Here is a 19,847-nt window from a genome sequence, read left to right as displayed (position 1 = left end):
AAGAGTGATGGAAATTGATGTAGAAGGAAGTAGAGGACGGGGAAGACCGAGAAAGACTTGGCTAAAGATGGTGGAAGAAGAAATGCGGGCAAGGGGGTTAACAAGGAGAGATGCAGAAAATAGGGCAAAATGGAGAAGATTGTCATGGGGACCGCAAGGCTAACCCCCGCTCTAGCAGGGAAAATGGCCTTAAAATGCATGTTGTTGTTGTTGTTGTTGTTCTTCGACCACGTGTTTCTCCCCCATTTCCCCAGATAGTTTTCACTGTTATTAACCTTCAATGTTTACACTTTCCCCTCAATTTCTGTATTCCGTCATATATTATAACACCTTTTTCTTCTTCTTCTTCTTTAAAAGGCTGCTTTCGACTTGCTCACCAAATCTATTCTTCCCAAAAAAAATTCCATCTCCTATAGTGCCTTTTTTCTACATTCCCTAAACTCTCCTGCACTCCATCCTCCATCCAGCGTCCTTAACGTATTTTTAACTCGAAGGTCACAAGAAACTCATTTTGCAATAAATGTTCGTTTCCCATTAATCGTACACTTTCTAAAATCCAATCTCACCCCTCCCCTCCAAATCTTCCCCATAACCCCTCCCCTCCAAATCTTCCCCATAACCTCTCCCCTCCAAATCTTCCCCATCACCCCTCCCCTCCAAATCTTCCCCATCACCCATCCCTTTCAAATATTCCCCCTTTCCCCTCCCCTTCTAATCCTCCCCATCACCCATCCCTTTCAAATCTCCCCCTTGCCCCCTCCCTCCTAAACTATCCCCTCACCCCTCCCCTCCAAGACTCCCCCTCGCCCCTCCCCTCCTAGACTCCTCCCTCACCCCTCCCCTCCAAATCTCCCCCATATCCCATCCCTTTCAAATCCCTCCCCTTGTCCCTTCCCTCCCAAACTCCCCCCTCGCCCCTCCCCTTCAAATCTCCCCACCCTCATTTCTTCTCAATTTCCCCCCTCTCACTCCCCCTCCTCAAAGCATCCTCCCCGCTTCTTCCCCCTTCCAACTCTCACCTCCATCTCCCCCAACCTTCTGCCTCGCTCTTCCCCCTCCTCAAATAACACCTCATTGTGCCTCACCCAATCACCATCAAACCTTTTGTCCGCCCCATCCTTCCCTTTCTCCGAGCTATTCTGAAATCTCTGACACACCTTCAACAGCTCTCCCTACCTCTTCCACCTCTTCCACCTCTTCCACATCTTACCCTACCCCTCCTCCCCCCTGTTCTGTATCCGATGCTCCCCCTTCCTCTTCATTAACGGTATGGACCTCAAACATCCGGGGCCTTCGTTCAAACTTTACTGATCTCTCCATACAGGTTGCTTCTGTCAAACCAGACGTGATCTGCTTAACAGAAACTTTCCTCCTTCATGATGTCTCTGATTCCTTAGTATCTCTCCCGGGTTACTCCCTCCTCCGGTATGATAGACCTGAGCCTCGTCCTGGAGGTGGGGTTGCTATCTTTATCAAAAACTCTTCCTCACTCGACCTGCACTGCACTCTCTCCACCTCACCCCCAGGAATACCTCTGGCTACGGCTTCCCCTTCGCTCCCACCTCTTGTTCAAATGTGTGTTGTACCGTCCACCAAACAGTGATGACTCCATCTACATCTCGCTGTCTGATAATATGGACCAACTTCTATCTACTCATCCCAACTCTCTCTTCCTCATATGTGGTGATTTCAATTGTCACCATGCCAGTTGGCTGGGTGTGGGTACCTCTCTCACCAGCCATGGCTCCTCAGCAAAGGACTTCTGTGACTCACTGGGACTGACACAATCTGTCAATTTCCCGACCCGGATCTCAGTCAACAGAGCATCTTCTCTTCTGGACTTGGTTATGACTAACTTCCCTGAAAATGTCTGCTGCTATTCTTCTGCTCCAATCGGCTCATCTGATCATGTGCTTGTTAAAGTGGACATCTCTCTGACCATTCTCAGGGAGCCTGCTCAGCGTCGACGAGTCTGGCATTTCACTCAGGCCAACTTGCACAGTCTTCAAGCAGCCATCAATCATCTGGACTGGTCTCCCATCTCTACCACCTCTGACATCAACTCATCCTGGGAATTCTTCCAAAGTAAATTGCTCGCTCTCATGCACAGATTTATCCCATCTCGTCTTCAGTTGTCATACCCTTCCTCCCGTCCATGGTACACGGAATCTTGTGGTGAGGCTGTTGCCCAGAAACAACTTGCCTTCGTCTCCTAGAAAGCAAATCCAACGGAAGGAAATTTCATTTCCTTTCAGAAAGCCCGAAACAAGTGCGTGTCCACCCTCAGGAGAGCCAGGAAACAATATCTCTCCGTTCTCAAGACCGAACTCTCTTATCTGTCTCCCTCTTCCAAATCCTGGTGGCATCTGGTCAAATCTGTTTCTGGTGTTTGTTCTCCCTCCATCCCCTCCCTTACCTCAAACGGCTACACAGCTGACTCCGCACGTGAAAAAGCTGAATGCCTCAACTCTGTGTTTGCCTCTAAATCTTGTGTCCCAAACCCATCCCTCTCTGTACCCACCATACCCAGTCGTACCCAGCTGCTCCTGGACTCCGTGTCCTTTCCTCCTGACAAGGTGGAAAAGTTTCTGTCAACCCTCGACTCTGATTCTGCAACTTGACCTGACGGCATCAGCCCACGGGTCCTAAAATCATGTTCTTCCGCTCTTTCACTCCCTCTCTCTGTTCTCTTCACCCTCTCTTTTGCTCAAGGTCAACTGCCATCTGCTTGGAAATCAGCCAACATCACCGCTTTGCACAAAAAGGTGCAAAAACAGATCCTAGCAACTACAGACCAATCAGCCTTCTCCCAATTATCAGCAAAGTCATGGAATCCATCATTGCTTCAGATATGAAATCTTTCCTCTTCTCCAATGGCTTGATCTCTGATCATCAATTTGGTTTCAGACCAGGTCACTCTACTCTGGACATGCTGCTTCTGCTGTCTCAACAATGGATGGAGGTCCTCAATGCCAAACAGGAAATTAGAGCTGTCTCCCTCGACATATCACGTGCCTTCGATACGGTCTGGCACCCCGCTCTTCTCACCAAACTCTCCTCCTTCGGTATCCATGGAAATCTCCACGCATGCTGGTGGACTTCCTCTCTAGTCGTCGTCAACGTGTGGCCCTGAATGGGTTTCTCTCATCTCCTCTTCCTGTTCAGGCTGGAGTTCCCCAAGGCAGTGTTCTGGGCCCTGTGCCTTTTCTGGTCTTCATCAATGATCTCTCTGACTCTCTTGAAAATCCTCTCTATCTCTTTGCTGATGACTCCACTCTCTGCCGCTCCATTCCTCATCCCTCAGATCGGCAGTCTGCAGCCTCCTCACTCTCTGCAGACCTGGACAAAATCACAGACTGGGCAAACAAGTGGAACATGTCTTTCTATCCTGACAAATCTCACACTCTTACGATGTCTCTCCGAAAAGACCGACTGGACAACCCTCCCATCTACTTTCTGAATAATCCTCTCCAAGAAGTTCTGTCACTCAAGCTTTTGGGTCTCACTATCTGCCATGATCTTTCCTGGGAAAACCATATTTCCAAGCTGGCCTCCAAAGCCAGTCGCCGACTGGGCATCCTCCGTCGTGCGAAGTCCTTCCTTGGCACACCTGAGCTCCTCACCACATACAAGGCTTTCATCCGCAGCTCAATGGAGTACTGCTCTCCCCTCTGGGCTGGTGCTCCTGCCTCACACCTAGCTCGTCTTCACGCTGTTGAAACTAAAGCGTTCAGAATCATTGGAATCTCCCGCGATGACGCTATCTCCGAGGGCCTTTCACTTAATCACCGCAGGCAGGTTGGTGGTCTTTCCGTCTTCTACCGACTCCTCTCCGGCCTTGCTCCCCCAGCTCTCTCTGGGCTCTGTCCCCCAAATATTCCTGCAGGTCGCACAAGATCTGCCTGCAACCCTCTTATGGTTAAACTGCCAAAATCAAGACTCTGCTCACCTTCACTCCTTCATTCCTCTTTTCTCCCGCCTCTGGAACAAACTCCCTCACTCTCTTCAATCCCACTCCTCCCTCCAGGTCTTTAAAACGGCTGTTCACCACCATCTCTGATCTTCCCCAATCCAAAACCTTGATCTTTTCTACCCCCGCTAATTTCACCCCAAATCCACTTTTTTGAGGTGACTTTTAACTTCTTTCCTGGAAGTCCTTGGTGTCCTTGCGTTTTATACCTATCCTGCCTCACCCCAGGCCCTCTCCCTCCAAAAACATCTCCCGATGTCCCTGCTCTCAAATGTTGTGTTTGTGTGCTTCCTCCCCTTCTCTCCCCATCTTGTCAACCGCTCCCCTTTTTATATACTTTGTTTGCTTGTTTGTTTGATTTGTTTGTTTGATAAATGTTAGCTCTTTCATGAGCCTCTACTCTGTACACAAAAAAAAAACAAAAAAAAAACGAAAGAAATGTACAGGATAGGAAGAGGAAGAAGCACACAGGGCAGCCTTAAACAGTCTTACTCTATTCCCCAGACAAACGGGCCCGTCTCACATACACACTCACACGGGGATTGTAGATGGTTGATGGTCACCAGCGCGTCCAGGCTCCAGCCCCGCTCCGGTCCAGGGACGAAACCCGGCAGGCAGCTCCACGTATAGTGGAACACGAATGGACAATTATATAATGGGGGGAAGGCTGGTGTCCTAGCGGCGTATGTAATAAGTGCACGCTCGTGCCAAACGCCCCCTCTCTCCAATGTTCTGCTTTAGTACAAGGTTCCAACAAGAGTCCTTTCACAAGCACGCTTCCAACAAGCTCTGGACAGTCCTCTTCGCGCAGTCGCAGTCCTCTTTCACGAGCGATGCCGTATAAGTCCTCCGAGTCCTTTCAAATGTGCGCTCTCCCAATAGTCCTGTGAAAGGGCTTTGCGTTCGCCCTTTTATCAGTCAAGCAGCGATCGCTCCGCGAGCCCAAAAGCCACACCTGTCAGGCGATCTTACCTCAGCCCTGGTTGGCTGGTCATCGCTTACCGGCCACGCCCTGATGGTGGGTTGATGTGGCCACACCTTCTTCCTGGCGTTCCGCCCCCTTTTTCCGGGCCTCACCTCGTGGCTTGTGGTGGCATTGGGCGGAAGCCCAGCGAGGTTGCGAACGCTGCTGGCAAGGCGCGTAACAATTGGGAGGGCCGTGGGGCACAGACAGGAGGGCGCGCCTAATGGTGTCGCTTGGAGAGGGAGGCTGGCAAAATGAATGGATTGGGGCCTACTCCTTATTTGTTTGACACAACGCAGATTCAACTCTTGGAAACACAGCCTTATCTAAACACATACTAATGAAATAACTGAAGTCCTATGATGACCTACGTGTTGCTTGTGGCCTAACTATGGGGTGCAACCTTACCTTTAACCTTTTAATGATGTCATATTTACAAGTGTGGGTTCTCAAAACCACAACACTGCACCCCCCCCCCCCCCCTTTTCCTAGGCTCGGCCCGAGCCGAAACAATAGGACTATCTTTTAATTAGTGTGACACTTAGGTGCGGTTATCCTCTACTTTTAACCTACTACCCTGAGTGCGACAGTTTTAACACTAGATATGTCCCCCCTGCTGCATTGCGTCCTACCTAACTGACTCACGCCCACAATTAACGGAATTACGGAATGGTTTTCAAACGACACATAAAGCCGGTGGGGAGCATTATTTACAAGACTACTATTTAATTATTTACAAAACTAGAACCCAGGACCTGTCTTTTGTGGGAAAAAGCAGAATTTTTGATAAGAGGAAATGCCAATGCAATGCACTGCACCGATACACCATACCCATATGCACAATAATGCACCTAATAAAAAAAATGCATGAAAAGCACCAGCACCAGAAATGCACAAAACAAACATTTTAAAATAATAAATGATGTCTTCTGGTTCTTCTCTGCTGGGCCGATGTATCTTGGCTGTCTTCTTGCTTGATGTTACTTAATAAAAAGGGCACACCCCGCGTCCGCTTTTTTTATTTATGGCCAGCAGGGCCAACGTAGGTGGTCCGACTGCTGGGCATTGATGCCACTTAAAACAGTGGTCCGCAAGCCAGATACTGCTGGCAGCAAAGGTTTGTCCCAGCAGAGATGCCAGGCCACAGAACGTGTGGTCCAAAGGTGCCAGGCCACAGAACATGTGGTCCATAAGTGCCAGGCCACAGAACGTGTGGTCCATAGGTGCCAGGCCACAGAACGTGTGGTCCATAGGTGCCAGGCCACAGAACGTGTGGTCCATAGGTGCCAGGCCACAGAACGTGTGGTCCATAGGGTGTACCGGTGCAGGCAGGCATGCAGGCAGCAAGGGTGCAGGCAGCAAAAGTGCGGCCGCACAATCCCAGGCACCTGCACACTCCCCTCGCACAAAAGACCATGGTCCATGAGTGGGGAAGGAAGACAAAGCAGAGGTTAGCGGGGGGCAAGGGCGCAAGGGTACACATCATAACAAGGCAATGCGACATGAAGGGCGCGGGAGAGCGAGCTGAGAAAGCTCGTCCCCAGCCGTACGTCACCCCCCATGTCAACCTACACTACCCTTGCCCTTCCCCGTATTTACACAATTTACAAATTTACCAATCTGTCTCTACCCGTCTTGTCCCCCATATCTCCCCTAAACATAATTCGTTCCCAATCCTTCCCAAGAAGGAATGGATGGAATACCCACCATGTCTCACCCACGTCAAGATGAGTCTTACACTCCAAATACTTGCAAAACCTGGTGTGGAGTCCTATCACCTTGGTGAGTGGATGTGGATGGTGCGAAGAGATTTTCTCCTAACTATCTTCTAAATGACATTAACACAGTTAAACTACCCGGGGTCTTGCCCTGCCAATCCATTGGCCATCATTACACTATGTGGTTCTAAAACCCAATTCCCATCGACCATACTGTGGTGCTCACCAATTTGGGGTCTCACTCCCCCGAATTTTTCCATCTGTGCCCTCACACAATTTCGGGGCTGGGTCGTGTGGCTCTCCTAGCAGGTCCTACTTACCTGCGCACCTCCGCCACTGAACGTCGCCACCCAAGCTTGCCTAGCTCCTCACCCTACACTAACCTGGGGAAGGCCCTCCCTGGCACTTACCCCCTATATGCCCCCTCTGGCATTGGGCTACCCGGGTCCTCTCCTGGGATCCTCGGGCCCCGCTGAACTCTACACAACATTACCTGGCTCCCAGAGCCTACCTGCGGCCTCACCTGGCCGACAGACTACCAGTGGCGGAGTGCTCAACCAACCATACACACTAACAGGCTCACACGCCCAGCCATTCCACTTCACTTATGCACCCAAAAAAACACTACTTTGCAACGACATGCACCACAGATGTCAATATCCAACCAAAATTTACCTACTCCCTCTACCAACTTTAAACTACCCTCCCCGGGTATTCGTGAAGGGGTCCATCCTTCCCCCATCCACTCCTTTGCACCATGCACTCCACTCCACTCCACTCATTCCACACACCATCTACTCCACACCATTTATTCCACACAACAATTCTCCACTTACACACCATGCAAGTCAATGCACTCAATACACAATTACACACATCCTCAATACCCTCACATTACATCACTTCTCCAAACCATTGCCTCATTCGCTCAGATTTTCCCACACTCCAATTCCTCATTTCAACATGCTCACCAGCAAGACTCTCATTCAATTCCTCATTTGCTCACCAGCACTTCCAAGACTCTGATTCAATTCCTCATTTAAACTAGACCACAAACACACTGCATCATCTGACTAACTACTACCCCTCTAATCCTTGTGCTTTCCCCATCATCCCTTTATACCAGGGGGTTCTTAACCTTTCTAGTGTCGCGCCCCCTTTAGCAATTGTTGCTCGTCTCCACGCCGCCCTCCACCTACATCTGACGAAGCCGCTCGTTTCCCCTCTTGCCGGGGGGGTCTGGGGGGTCCCCCCCAGGAAATTTTTGAATTATAGGTGCTCTGTGGTGCATTCTGAGGGGTTTGTTCGTTGATATTGAAGCCAGCCAGGGCTGGGCCCTGGCTATTGACGTAGATTCTGTTAACAGCCAGGGCCCTAAGCATGGCAGCCAGGGCCGGGCCCTAGCGGGCCCTGGCTTATTTCAAACACTGGATCTGGTACCCCTGAACAGATAATGTTCTTTCAAAATAACAAAGGAGAGATTACAAACCTCGTTTTATTGCATCAAAACGCAAACAAGCTCAAGGCACGGATCGATGAAAGGAAAGGGTAACTACACAAAACACGTTTGTTGAAATGTCACGTCAAAGGACGCAAAATCAATGAAACAACAATTTAGTCACTAAAGAAGCAATGCCAAAAATCTCACTAAATTTTAGTGAGATGGTTGGCACTGCTTCTTAGCTATCAGATCCGGAATTCGTGGTCGCGTGCCAGAGAGAGCACAGCACAGATCTCCTTCAACGTTCAGCTTGCTTCTGTATTTGGTCTTGACAGCGACCAGCACGGGGAATGCAGCCTCGCAGAGATATGTGGATCCGAACATCGTCAGAATCCGAACAGCTTGAAGCGAGATCAGAGGATAAACAGGAAGATACTTGACCCAGAATGTCTCCAGGTCCAGAATTTCAAAGTCATCCTCAGCCGAGTAGTTGAACTTCAGCTCCAGAAACTCCTCCTGGACCTCGTCCGAAACATCAGCTACGTCGCATTGGAATGGGTTTCTGATGAATTTCCAGGTCTTTCGCTTTTCGTCCAAGTCAGGAAAGTAGCGGATGAATTCCGCTTTGAGTTCAGTCAGATGATCGATGATTTGGTTCTTTAACTTTGAATCGAGAAGGCCGTCCGGAACGGCAGAGTCCAAGTTTGGGAAACAAGCTATGTTTCCGGCCTCCATTCGGCATTTCCAGAGGTCGAGTTTAGCCATGAAGGCTCGAATGGCGTCGTATTGCGTGATAATGTTTATGTGCTTCCCTTGCAGTTTTTGGTTGATACCGTTGAGTGCTTCGAAGATGTCTACGAGGTAAGCTAGAGACAGTTGACATTCTCAGGACTGGAACATTTTGTAGAGATCCGCCTTCTGCTGCACGTCTAGGAATGTTGCGACTTCTTCCCTCAGCTCGTAGACTCGCCCCAACATGTTTCCCTTCGAAAGCCAACGCACGTTTGTGTGGAAAAGCAAGGCTTGATGATCGCAGTCCAAGTCCTTGCACAGCTGTTTGAACAGGCGACTGTTTAAGGCTCCACCTTTGATAAAGTTGACTACCTTGATAGCCAGGTTCAGGAAATCCCTCATTTCAGCGGGCAGGGTCTTAGATGCTAAGGACTCACGATGGATAACGCAGTGTGTACCAATAGCAGAGGGACTCTTTTGTTTCACCTTCGTAACGAAACCCGAACGCGAGCCAAGCATGGCCGGAGCTCCGTCTGTGCAAACACCTACCAACGCGTCCCATGAAAGTCGATTTTCTTCGAAGAACTTCGATACCACTTCAAAGACATCCGCTGCTGTCGTGTAAGTTTCCAGGGGATGACAAAATAGCATTTCCTCCTTCACGCTGTCGCCTAATATGAAACGAGCATACATGAGCAGCTGAGAACACTGAGCCACGTCTGTCGTTTCGTCGCATTGGATGGCAAAGACAGGCGAGGCCCTTATCTGGTCAGTCACTTGTTCTTTGATGTCCTGAGACATTTCATCGATCTGTCCCTTGATGGTATCGTTCGACAGGGAGATAGCCGAGAGTTTGTTCGCACTATCCTTCCCCAGGATGAGCTCTGCCGCTCGCAGTAGACTCGGTTTAATGAGAGTCTTTCCGATTGTATGGCTCTTCTTGTTCTTTGCTACTAGCAGGGCAATCTCGTAGGACGCCTCAACGATCTTTGACGTCTGTTGCCGAAATGTCCCACTGCTGTCCAACTTAGCTCGCTTCAAGGCTTCCCTTTTCGCCACAAAGAATGCCTGTGATTTGTCTGCTAGTTCAGGATGGGTTGTCCTCAAGTGGCGTTCCAAACGTGTTGGCCGCATGGCATCATTGCTCAGAGTCTTGTAACATATAACGCACTGAGGAACCTCTGCGTCACCCTTTTGAAGTGCCACAAATCCGAACTTGATGTACTCGTCTTGGTATTTCCTCTTTTTCGCACTCATTGCCATTGACTTCGATTCCAGTTAATAATCTGTCGGAAGAAAAAAAGAAGTGTTAGTTGAGACTGAAACAAACTAGGAATTATATAAGGCGCTATCTTTTCGGTTAATTAATTTTTTTCAGTAGGGGGATTATAATTTCCGTTTGGGGTTATTTAGACGTTTATACTGCCGTCCCGCGCCCCCTCTGAAAATTGCTCACGCCCCCCTTGTGGGGCGCGCCCCACAGGTTAAGAACCGCTGCTTTATACTATGCACATCCCTCGTCATTATCATCCAACTACTCTACTCTACGTCCCCACTACTTGTACAAAGTCACTACTTAAATCTCAAGTCACCTATGGTCATTTCTAGGTCCCTAACCATTATCCAAGCCCTCCCTGGCTAGTTCTCCCCACCAAACCCCATAGTCCTATAGCTCCTCTGCCCCTAATTGGATGTGAGGGATGGTAGAGCTACCTTCCCTCTACATCACTATCACTATCCGTTCGCTATACTTGAGCCTCTCGGAGTGGAACTACACTCTCGCAGCTCGGCTTCGCAAAGCCAAGCAATGCATGCGGATCGTCAGTCTCCTGTAGGTTGGGTCGGTCCGGCATTTCTGATTCTGGGGAGGAGGCATACTCGGGCCAGGGTTCCAAGGTCCATCTCGGTGCGGACCCTTGTGGTCTCCGGCCCGATGACCCAACCTCCCCCGGTCGGAGCACCGCGCCCGCCAGGGGGCGGAGGACCGACCTGGCCTTTCTCCCCCGGAATCGTGCCGGTCGCCGCTACACCGACCAAACAGGGCGGGACCCGGCCCGAATCGTGCATAGCGCTCCTCGCCAGAGCGCCGCGGCAACGATCCCCGCAGCACACAAAGCGCACCACGCCCTGAGAGCTCGCGTCGGCTATACGTCGGCCTACGCGCTGCCCTGGTCAGCGTCGATGCTCGAATCGCATTTTCACATCCACACCTCCTTTTCTCACTCACAAAACGTGGCGCTCCAACGCCTCCCATACATCCCACACATTTCGTTACTGGACTCTTTCCATGCACACCACCTAGGCACACTCACACACTCCGTTACACACCTTTCTTCCACGCACTCCTCCCGTGCACTCTCCCCCGTTATGTACTCCGTAACACTCGTGGGTGTGCACTCTTGCATCCACCCACTCAGCGCACACCTACCCAAGGGTGTGCAATCCCCTGTCGCACACCCAATCACACGCTCTAATGTGCATCCCCACACACTCTCCACAACCAACTCAGGTGTGCATCCTCGCACACTCTCTCCATCCATCTCACACTCTGTGTCACACTCACTCCCACTTTCACACTCATGCCTCGGCGCACACGTTTTCCTCACACGCGCGCCATTCTCTTTCATACACCTCTCCACGGACCTTCCACAAGCGCCCGGGTGACGTCTGGATCCTGTTCGGGAATGTTAAAGGACTCAGGAGGCTCCGATATGACCAAACAGCTTTTACAAAAGCAATGCTTTACTAACTAATCGTTCACTTGTTTCAAATAATAATAACTACAGTACTCGATGGATTTGGTAACTCAAGTCGTTGGTTCTTCTTCTTCCCTGGCCGGTCCTCTCTCAGCGCTGTTTCTCGTTCCGTACTCGTTCGTTCCGTTGAGCAGAGATTCTGGTGACAAGTGTGTCAGGTCAAAGAAATGTTCTCGTTTATATGGGCACCGCCGCACTAATCCTCCCTCCGCTAAATGCTCCGAGGTCATCCACGCTCGCCCCCCTGCTGCCCAGTTCCTTCACCCTATTTGCATCCCGATGTCCAAAACAATAGTACGGGCTTGGGAATGTGTGTTAGCCCGGGGCCGTGACAAGGTGGACAAAAGGACTCCCAGGTTCCATGTTCCGGGATACATTCCTGACATTCTTACGAACCACCTGCGACTACCTGCTCCGTTTACCAGTCCCAACCAATGAGTTACACTTCCACAATCCCAAGCGCGCGAAAAATCCTTTCGCACCAAACCTTTTCGCGCCATATTCGCGCCTTTTCGCGCTTACCTTAGGGATCCTCTTCTCCACACGCACCTGCAAATCTTCATTGGGATTAGCAAGTACGGCATCATGATGTGAACACGGACTTTGGGCATATTCCATTTCTTCCTCCCGCGAGTGCTTTTCTAAGTCCGCCGTCTCTTGAATTCCAATTTCCACTATTTATTTGATTTTATTTTCTTTATTCAGCTCGATGACCGCCGGCGCTAATAAAATACAATTTTATAATTCTGCGGTCGTCGGCTTTTCTATCCCCCGAGTCGCAATTTCTATCCTGGTCCACCCGGCTGTGCTTTGCTCTAACTCGCTTTCCCCGCGCTTCTCAAGCCGCGCTACCCCATCGCATACCCTTGTACCTTTCCCGCCTGACCTACGGTTTATGTCCTTCCCCAATGCTCTTATTTCACACCTGGCTTCCTCCCTCGCTAACCCCTCGTTTATTTCCCTAGCTTGGCCATTCACGTCCTCCAACTGGCCCCCTAATTTGTTTTCTAATCCTCCCAATTTGCTTTCTAATCCCCCCAATTTGCTATCTAATCCCCCAATTTGATTTCCCACTTACTCACTATTGGCCCTCATTTCTCCCATCTCCTTACTCAATCCCCCAATTTTTCTATCTAATCCCCCAATTTGGTTTCCCATATCATTTTTCAAATTGTTTAACCCGTCTTTCATCTGGCCACCCATTTCTCTTTGCTCCCGGGTGGATTTATCACTTTGGGCGTCCAACTTTGCCATCATCTGGATCATAAAGACTCGCATGTACTCTGGCATCCCGGGCTCGGCTGCCGCGGCCATGTGCGAGGCGCCGCCATTTTGTCCGCCTGCAACCCCCACTGCCGCACCTTCATTATTTTCCTCCTCCATCTCTCCCAATTGTTCCACTTCTTCCCGGGGGTCATGGGTTGCCTCTAACTCCTCTTCATCTACCCCAACCGGCATCCGATCGCCTTGGCTATCCATGGCACGATTCAAAATTTAGATGTTATATAAAATTTCGGCCGCTCGTAATTTTGACCATATTTATCCAAAATATAAAAAATGTGGTTCGGGTCCAAATCCCACTCCCCGACACCAATTGTTGCGGCCAATAGCACAATTGGTGTCCAAAATTTGGTCTAAAAAATTTAGTCCCAGGTTCCAGATCCCACTCCCGACACCAATTGTTGCGGATCTCGGACGTCGGCTCACCCCTTATCAAGGGGGGTTAATCCCCTTGTCCTTTTATCTGCCGACGCGAGTCCTGGAAGTTATACGCTCCTTCCGGTCGGTGTTAGGTATGGTTATTGGTCAACTTCGTCCTAATACCTAATTACTAACACCGACCATGAAGCAGGGAAATAACTCCCACCCGAACCACGGCGTTAGTGGACACGCCGAGCGAAGCGAGCCGCGATTCGGGTCGTTAGCAAGGACTAAACCCGATTATGGCAGTTCCGATTGTGCCACGTTCCGATCGGTTCCGATCGTACCCAATGAGAGAAAAGACTGATGCGATCGGATGGAGAGGAAACCCAGAAAATAGGAAGAACAAAGCAATTTATTAACAATTTACAAGAAAGAAAAGAGGAAACGAAAGAAATGTACAGGATAGGAAGAGGAAGAAGAAGCACACAGGGCAGCCTTAAACAGTCTTACTCTATTCCCCAGACAAACGGGCCCGTCTCACATACACACTCACACGGGGATTGTAGATGGTTGATGGTCACCAGCGCGTCAAGGCTCCAGCTCGGCTCCGGTCCAGGGACGAAACCCGGCAGGCAGCTCCGCGTATAGTGGAACGCGAATGGACAATTATATAATGGGGGGAAGGCTGGTGTCCTAGCGGCGTATGTAATAAGTGCACGCTCGTGCCAAACGCCCCCTCTCTCCAATGTTCTGCTTTAGTACAAGGTTCCAACAAGAGTCCTTTCACAAGCGCGCTTCCAACAAGCTCTGGACAGTCCTTTTCGCGCAGTCGCAGTCCTCTTTCACGAGCGATGCCGTATAAGTCCTCCGAGTCCTTTCAAATGTGCGCTCTCCCAATAGTCCTGTGAAAGGGCTTTGCGTTCGCCCTTTTATCAGTCAAGCAGCGATCGCTCCGCGAGCCCAAAAGCCACGCCATCAGGTGATCTTACCTCAGCCCTGGTTGGCTGGTCATCGCTTACCGGCCATGCCCTGATGGTGGTTTGACGTGGCCACACCTTCTTCCTGGCGTTCCGCCCCCTTTTTCCAGGCCTCACCTCGTGGCTTATGGCAGCGTTGGGCGGAAGCCCAGCGAGGTTGCGAACACTGCTGGCAAGGCGCGTAACAATTGGGAGGGCCGTGGGGCACAGACAGGAGGGCGCGCCTAATGGCGTCGCTTGGAGAGGGAGGCTGGCAAAATGAATGGATTGGGGCCTACTCCTTATTTGATTGACACAACGCAGATTCAACTATTGGAAACACGGCCTTATCTGAACACATACTAATGAAATAACTGAAGTCCTATGATGACCTACGTGTTGCTTGTGGCCTAACTATGGGGTGCAACCTTTAACCTTTTAATGATGTCATATTTACAAGTGCGGGTTCTCAAAACCGCAATAGTATTATTCCAACTTGACCCACGCCGGGAGTATGCGCTCCACTGAGTGCCGTTATAGTTTATATTTGAAGGCAATCAAAAGACACGGATAACATTGTACATTGTGTAAAGATAAGGAAGAGGGTTCTGAGAGTGGAAAATAGTGAGAAAAGGGAACCAACTTGGGAAGGAGATACAGTAAAATGAAGGAAGAGGTGTGGATGGAGAACACAGATTGAGGAGGGGTTGGAGGTCAAAACTGCGCCACGTTGGCATACATATGCATAATAGATATATTTGAAGCCTGGCACGATCAAGTTTGATGAGAGAATGTTTGTCACGAAAACCTCATCGGAACGTCATCACAGATTTGAAAAGACACTCACGTGGGACCATGTCTGTCGCCGCTTCATCACCGTCTCCACTTACAACCCGCTCCACTTGGTCTCTCTGTCGTAACGAACGTCCTAACCGTACCCGAGCACCGAAGTAAGCTACAGACATCGACAAGCACGCCGCTGCACCAAGTCCCAGACTCCCGCACCACTTTGCGATAAATAAACGAATCCGGAAGCGCAAGCGTCGGGCACGAGCTGCACTCACGGGAGCACGATGGCGTCAGGCCTGCCCGTTACCATGGAAACCAGGAGACTTTTCTTCCTTTCGTTTTAACAGTGTTGTCACTTTCTCCCTCATACCACGTCATTTATAAGTACTCCGCAATAACTTGGTGCTTTAAATAACGGTTATTTCACGCCTAGCTTTCGCGAGCCGCCGCCCAAGCCGCCGTTCGGTCGCCACTTCGTTTGAAAAAGAAAACGTACGGTATATTGGTCACTGCGTCGATTTATCGATTTCGGTTAAACTCCTCTCGTTTATTGGCTTGAAGCGTAAGTTCTTCTCGGGCGGCAATGCGCATGGCTGTTGGTTGCATCATCTCTGGGACAACAGCACGCTCGCACCAGCATGTAAACACCATGGTGGCGGTTTACAGCTCGGTGGAGAGTGTGTACATACTTATCCTAAAAACCCATAGAGATGACTCGAGAAGTTTGCTGGACCCAACGTGGCAGCTCTGAAGATCCCACGTACTTATAATGTTAGCTCTTATATGCAGTGTTGGCTTGTAATATGCATTGCCATACCACTTTTAATATCACCACACAGCTCTTTTCACGGCAATAGCTGAGTTTTTGACAAAACAAATATCACCTGTATGTAATAATAAGACTAAATATGTGTAGTAATTTTTTTTTAGCAGGTTTAGAATATATCACCCCATATCGCGAATGTACATGTATATCTAATCCGACACACTTAGACACAAAATGGCGTCCAAATTTGAGTTGACACAACTCTCTATATACAGGGACTCTAGTCTTTCCCAAAGAGAGACAGAAAATGTTTCCAGCCAAAAATATGCTTTCGTTTCTCTCCTAATTAACACCTCCAAGGTCCCAAAATATGCTTTCGTTTCTCTCCTAATTAACACCTCCAAGGTCCCAAAATATGCTTTCGTTTCTCTCCTAATTAACACCTCCAGCGTCCCAAAATCCGCTTTGGGAAATTAGCACAAATGGGCCGATTCAACGACATCAGCTCAAAATGGTGTCACACACAATCACAGCGAATTTAAAAACAACTTTGCAACCGACAAATGCGTTTTGAACGAGTCTGTAGATCTTTCAGGTAAGCAACAAGACTGGAAAAGTTTCATTCACCTGATTGTTAAATGCACACTCGTCTCGAAGCTGTCAAGGCTGGGTTCGAATCCTGACCCAGCTATAAACCACCGTCCTGGTGTTTCAAAGGCACGATGATCCATCAATGTGTCCGCTGTCCCTAAGATGGACTCGTCTGCTAGCATTGGTTCGGTGTACATAAAGTTCCCCAGGGGTCTTTCATGAAGAGTAGACCAGTTAGAGTCAGTACCCGAAACTCATTCCAAATTGTCGTCCTGCCTCCGGCTGAGAAGGCAAAGGCAAACCACCTAATTGAGAAAGCTTGGGAATGGTAATAGTACGCAAACCAAACGAGAAGGGCTGAGGTACAAAACAAACAGCAATATACAGTTGTGAACAAAAATATTGGCACCCTTGACTTTTTTCGAATAGTGCACCATTTCTTCCAGAAAATTGTTGAAATTAAAAAACCTTTTGGTATCCGCATTTGTATTTCTTTGGTTTGCAGTGAAACAAAACAAAAAAGCTGAAAAAATTACTAAATCTTAACTTATTCCACACAGAAATCCTAAAATGGCCCGGACAGTATTATTGGCACCTTTTAGAAGTTGTTAGAAATAATTAGATTTCAAGCAGGTGATTCTCCTTTACTTTGGAATTGAACTCACCCATGGTGAGTTGCAGGTGCCTGCAAAATAAAAATCACTCATTCAACCAGTTTAAATGGAGAAAAGGAATCATTCGGCTGTTTTGTGTCACTGTGTGTGAGCAATGAGCATGGAGAAAAGAAAGAAAACCAGAGAATTGGCTGAGGAGGACAGACACAAGATTGTAGCCAAGCACGGACAATCTCAAGGCTACAAGTCCATCTCCAGAGACCTTGATGTTCCTGTGTCCACCGAACGCAATGTTATCAGGAAGTTTAAGACCCATGGCACTGCAGCCAACCTCCCTGGACATGGCCGCAAGAGAAAACTTGATTGAAGATTGCAACGAAGGATTGTTCGACTGGTGGAGAAAGCACCTCAATCAACTGTCAAACTGATTCAAGCTGATGCTCAGACACAAGGTGCGACAGTTTCAACTCGCACAATCCGTCACCAACTCAATGAAAGAGGGTTCTGTGATAGGAGACCCAGGAGGACCCCACTGCTTAGAAAGCCCGACTGGGTTTTCCAAAACACACCCGAACAAGCCAAAATCCTTCTGGGAGAATGTCCTGTGTACAGATGAGACCAAATTAGAGCTTTTTGATAAAGTACATCATCTCTATGTTTACAGAAAACAAAATGAAGCCTTCAAAGAAAAGAACACCGTCCCTACAGTCAAACATGGAGGAGGTTCAGTGATGTTTTGGGGTTGCTGTGCTGACTCTGGCACTGAGTACCTTGAATGTGCGCATGGCATCATGAAATCAGGAGATTACCAAGGCATTTTGGAGCGCAATGTTCAACCCAGTGTCAGAAAGTTGGGTCTCCGTCGAAGGTCATGGGTCTTGCAGCAGGACAATGACCCCAAACAAACTTCAAAAAGCACCCAGGAATGGTTCAAGACAAAACGCTGGACTGTTCTGAAGTGGCCAGCAATGAGTTCAGATCTAAATCCAATTGAACACCTGTTGGGAGATCTGAAAACAGCAGTTGGGAGAAGACACCCATAAAATCTGGGAGAACTGGAGCAGTTTGCACATAAAGGGTGGGCCAAACTGCCAGTAGAGAGGTGTAGGAAGCTCATTCATGGCGCTAGACTGCATTTTGTCCAAAGGCTGTGATACCAAATATTAAGTCTTGGGTGTCAATAATTTTGTCAATGCCATTTCTTTTTATTTTCTGATTTGAAAGGATATGTTAAGTTCTGAATCAAAAACAAAGGTTCTGTAATATTAACAGTGAAATAAAGAATTGTGGAGACCAAATACTTGTGATTGTGAGAAAATTGTGAGTTTTTTTTAAAAAGTGCAAGCGTGCCAATATTTTTGGCCACTACTGTGTATACATCCCCCGTTAAAACATGGGAGGACATATGGGGGTAAGAGGAGAAAAAGGAGTTTTTTTTTTTTTTTTTTTAAATTGGTTCAATGTACAGTTTTCAAAATTGTGTGTTGTTGGTTGTTATCTCCATACGCAGGTTTTAGAAGGTGTAACAGAGAAGTATCCACCGCCGTTTCAGTAAGGGATCATGATTCATGCACCAGTTTGTGAATTTTTCTTACTAGCAACGGTACCTGCCCTACGGGCGGGGCTTCAATTGGGAAGCCCAAATGAAAAGGCAGAATATCAGAAATTGAAGGCTTTTTTATTTTAAACGATTCATATAAACATCCGTTGAATCATATCACACGCAAATCATCAAAATCTAAACAGTACATGGCGCCCATTTTGAAAAAGTGGCCGCTACACCTGTTTCTCAGTCGCTTTGCACACGCTGCCATGTTACTTCGGACCCGCACGTTTATATAGGAAGAGTTCGTCAGGAGTCGATCTACTCTCTCCTGGTACGTAGAATAAACAGTATTTGTAGAATTTCAACAAAAGCCACATCACTGTTCATATCGGTAAATATTATTCCATCGTGTTTGGAAAAACTGGAAAATTGGAAAACTTGGAAAAATTGGAAAAACAACATAGCCTATTTTACTCCCAGGGGTCCCAGGAATACCCACCCAAAATATCGTTGTGATCGGTTGAGCCGTTTTTGCGGTACCTTCGAAAGGACGGATGGACATTTGGTGAATTATCGTAAGATTCTCAAAGTTTTGTTCCGAGGGATCTTTAGAGGATCGTCACCGAGCCTGAGACAGCTTCCAACTACAGATCGTTTGTCGTAATATTCCCAGGGATGGTTTTTAAGATCCCTGTAAGGTTCTTCTTTATCAGTCCTTTTGTTCCAATTTTGCCGCTCTTCCTTCAGACCCCCATTACACAGGGCTGCGACCTTTGTGCCACCTTTGAACGACCAAAAAATGGCCAGGACGCTCAATGGTCGCCTAAACCCAGAAAATCCTGTTTCTATGTAACTGCTCCAGCGATCCTTGTGCCTCCCTTGAACCACCAAAAATGCAATTTTCGGGCATTTTCATGGCGATCTACGAGCGACCTGTGCGTCCACTGCGCCACCTGCCTGCTTCCCCTGTGCAACCTACGGCAACCAACGCGATTAGAAGCTACATAGGCGACCCCCGAGCAATGTTTGGGCAACCATTGAGCCTCCTCTGTGCCATCATCGGCGACCAACGGCAACCAACGCGATTAGAAGCTACATAGGCGACCCCCGAGCAATGTTTGGGCAACCATTGAGCCTCCTCTGTGCCTCCTCTGTGCCATCATCGGCGACCAACGGCAACTAACGGCGACCATTCAGCCATGCTTCTGCCTCCTAGGCGACCCTTGAGCATTGTTTGGGCGACCCCTGGCGACTGCTGGGCAACCTGGAGTGCCTGGGTATATATACACAAAGAATTAAGTTAAGCACCCCCCCCGTTTTTTTACAACCTCGCACATTACAAGTTTGTTGTCGTCAAAAC

General features: G+C 48.7%; 1 protein-coding gene across 1 annotated transcript in view; it reads right to left on the bottom strand.

Moving 5' to 3' along the window:
* Window positions 1–15,190, bottom strand: part of CEP89 (centrosomal protein 89) — a 211,511-nt gene extending 196,321 nt beyond the window's left edge. Inside the window, exon 1 of the mRNA XM_068127073.2 lies at window positions 15,029–15,190. Coding sequence (XP_067983174.2) covers window positions 15,029–15,055 — 27 coding nt within the window. The 5' untranslated portion in view covers window positions 15,056–15,190. The remainder of the gene's footprint in view (window positions 1–15,028) is intronic.
* Between the last annotated feature and the right edge of the window lie 4,657 nt (window positions 15,191–19,847).

Source organism: Myxine glutinosa, chromosome 10, assembly GCF_964187855.1.
Source record: "Myxine glutinosa chromosome 10, kmMyxGlut1.1, whole genome shotgun sequence".
Classification (NCBI taxonomy): Eukaryota; Metazoa; Chordata; class Myxini; order Myxiniformes; family Myxinidae; genus Myxine; species Myxine glutinosa.
The sequence above is the reverse complement of the archived record's forward strand: the minus strand, read 5'-3'. Positions and strand labels throughout refer to the sequence as shown.